Raw genomic sequence first — 650 nt, forward strand, 5'->3', positions numbered from 1 at the left:
TCATGAAGAGTTCAGTCGTTCACTGATTCTTCAGCAGCTCAAACGGTTTCAGGAGTCAGTAAAGAGCAGATATGAAATCAATATTAAAGTCGACAAAAAGAGTCGTTGCAAATCTATTCAGATAAAGTATGAAGGTGTGACTTACCGAGAACAAGTGCTAGAAGTACAAAGTCAAGCATTCTGGATGTGAGTCTTTCTTTTCTGCCAAAAGCCAACTTTTCTCTCTGTGTTGCTGTATTACTGATACTAATGTCAGCCGTCGTGCCTCCAGATCCACGATACATCACTTTTACGCCGACACCCTGCTCCAGGTCTGCTGATTGGCCCCTCCCGCCGGTGAAATACTGTCTTGTCATTGGGTAGTTTCTTTGAGGAGCGCTATCCCGCCCGCATGGTGAACAGAGTATCGTGGTGGGTGTGTGTGTGACTGGAGCAACAGGAGAATTTAAAAAGCCAGCTCATATCTCAACTGCACTGACACACGCTGAGACGATGAGGGTCAAACTCAAACGTGCAGTAATTAAACACAAACTAGTTACTAATATGTTTTATCTTAACTCGTAGATTTAGCCATTATCTTCACTTCATCATTAAACATTTTGATGATAAAAAGTTGATGTTATTCGGTAGAGAAGCTGATGAAACGGGCC

General features: G+C 42.6%; 1 protein-coding gene across 1 annotated transcript in view; it reads right to left on the reverse strand.

Annotated features, from left to right (window-relative positions):
• Positions 1 to 297, reverse strand: part of LOC103374564 (SLAM family member 5) — a 12,723-nt gene extending 12,426 nt beyond the window's left edge. Inside the window, exon 1 of the mRNA XM_008304670.1 lies at positions 146 to 297. Coding sequence (XP_008302892.1) covers positions 146 to 284 — 139 coding nt within the window. The 5' untranslated portion in view covers positions 285 to 297. The remainder of the gene's footprint in view (positions 1 to 145) is intronic.
• Positions 298 to 650: the final 353 nt, after the last annotated feature.

Source organism: Stegastes partitus, unplaced genomic scaffold (assembly GCF_000690725.1).
Source record: "Stegastes partitus isolate 25-593 unplaced genomic scaffold, Stegastes_partitus-1.0.2 Scaffold2285, whole genome shotgun sequence".
In the NCBI taxonomy this organism is placed as follows: domain Eukaryota; kingdom Metazoa; phylum Chordata; class Actinopteri; family Pomacentridae; genus Stegastes; species Stegastes partitus.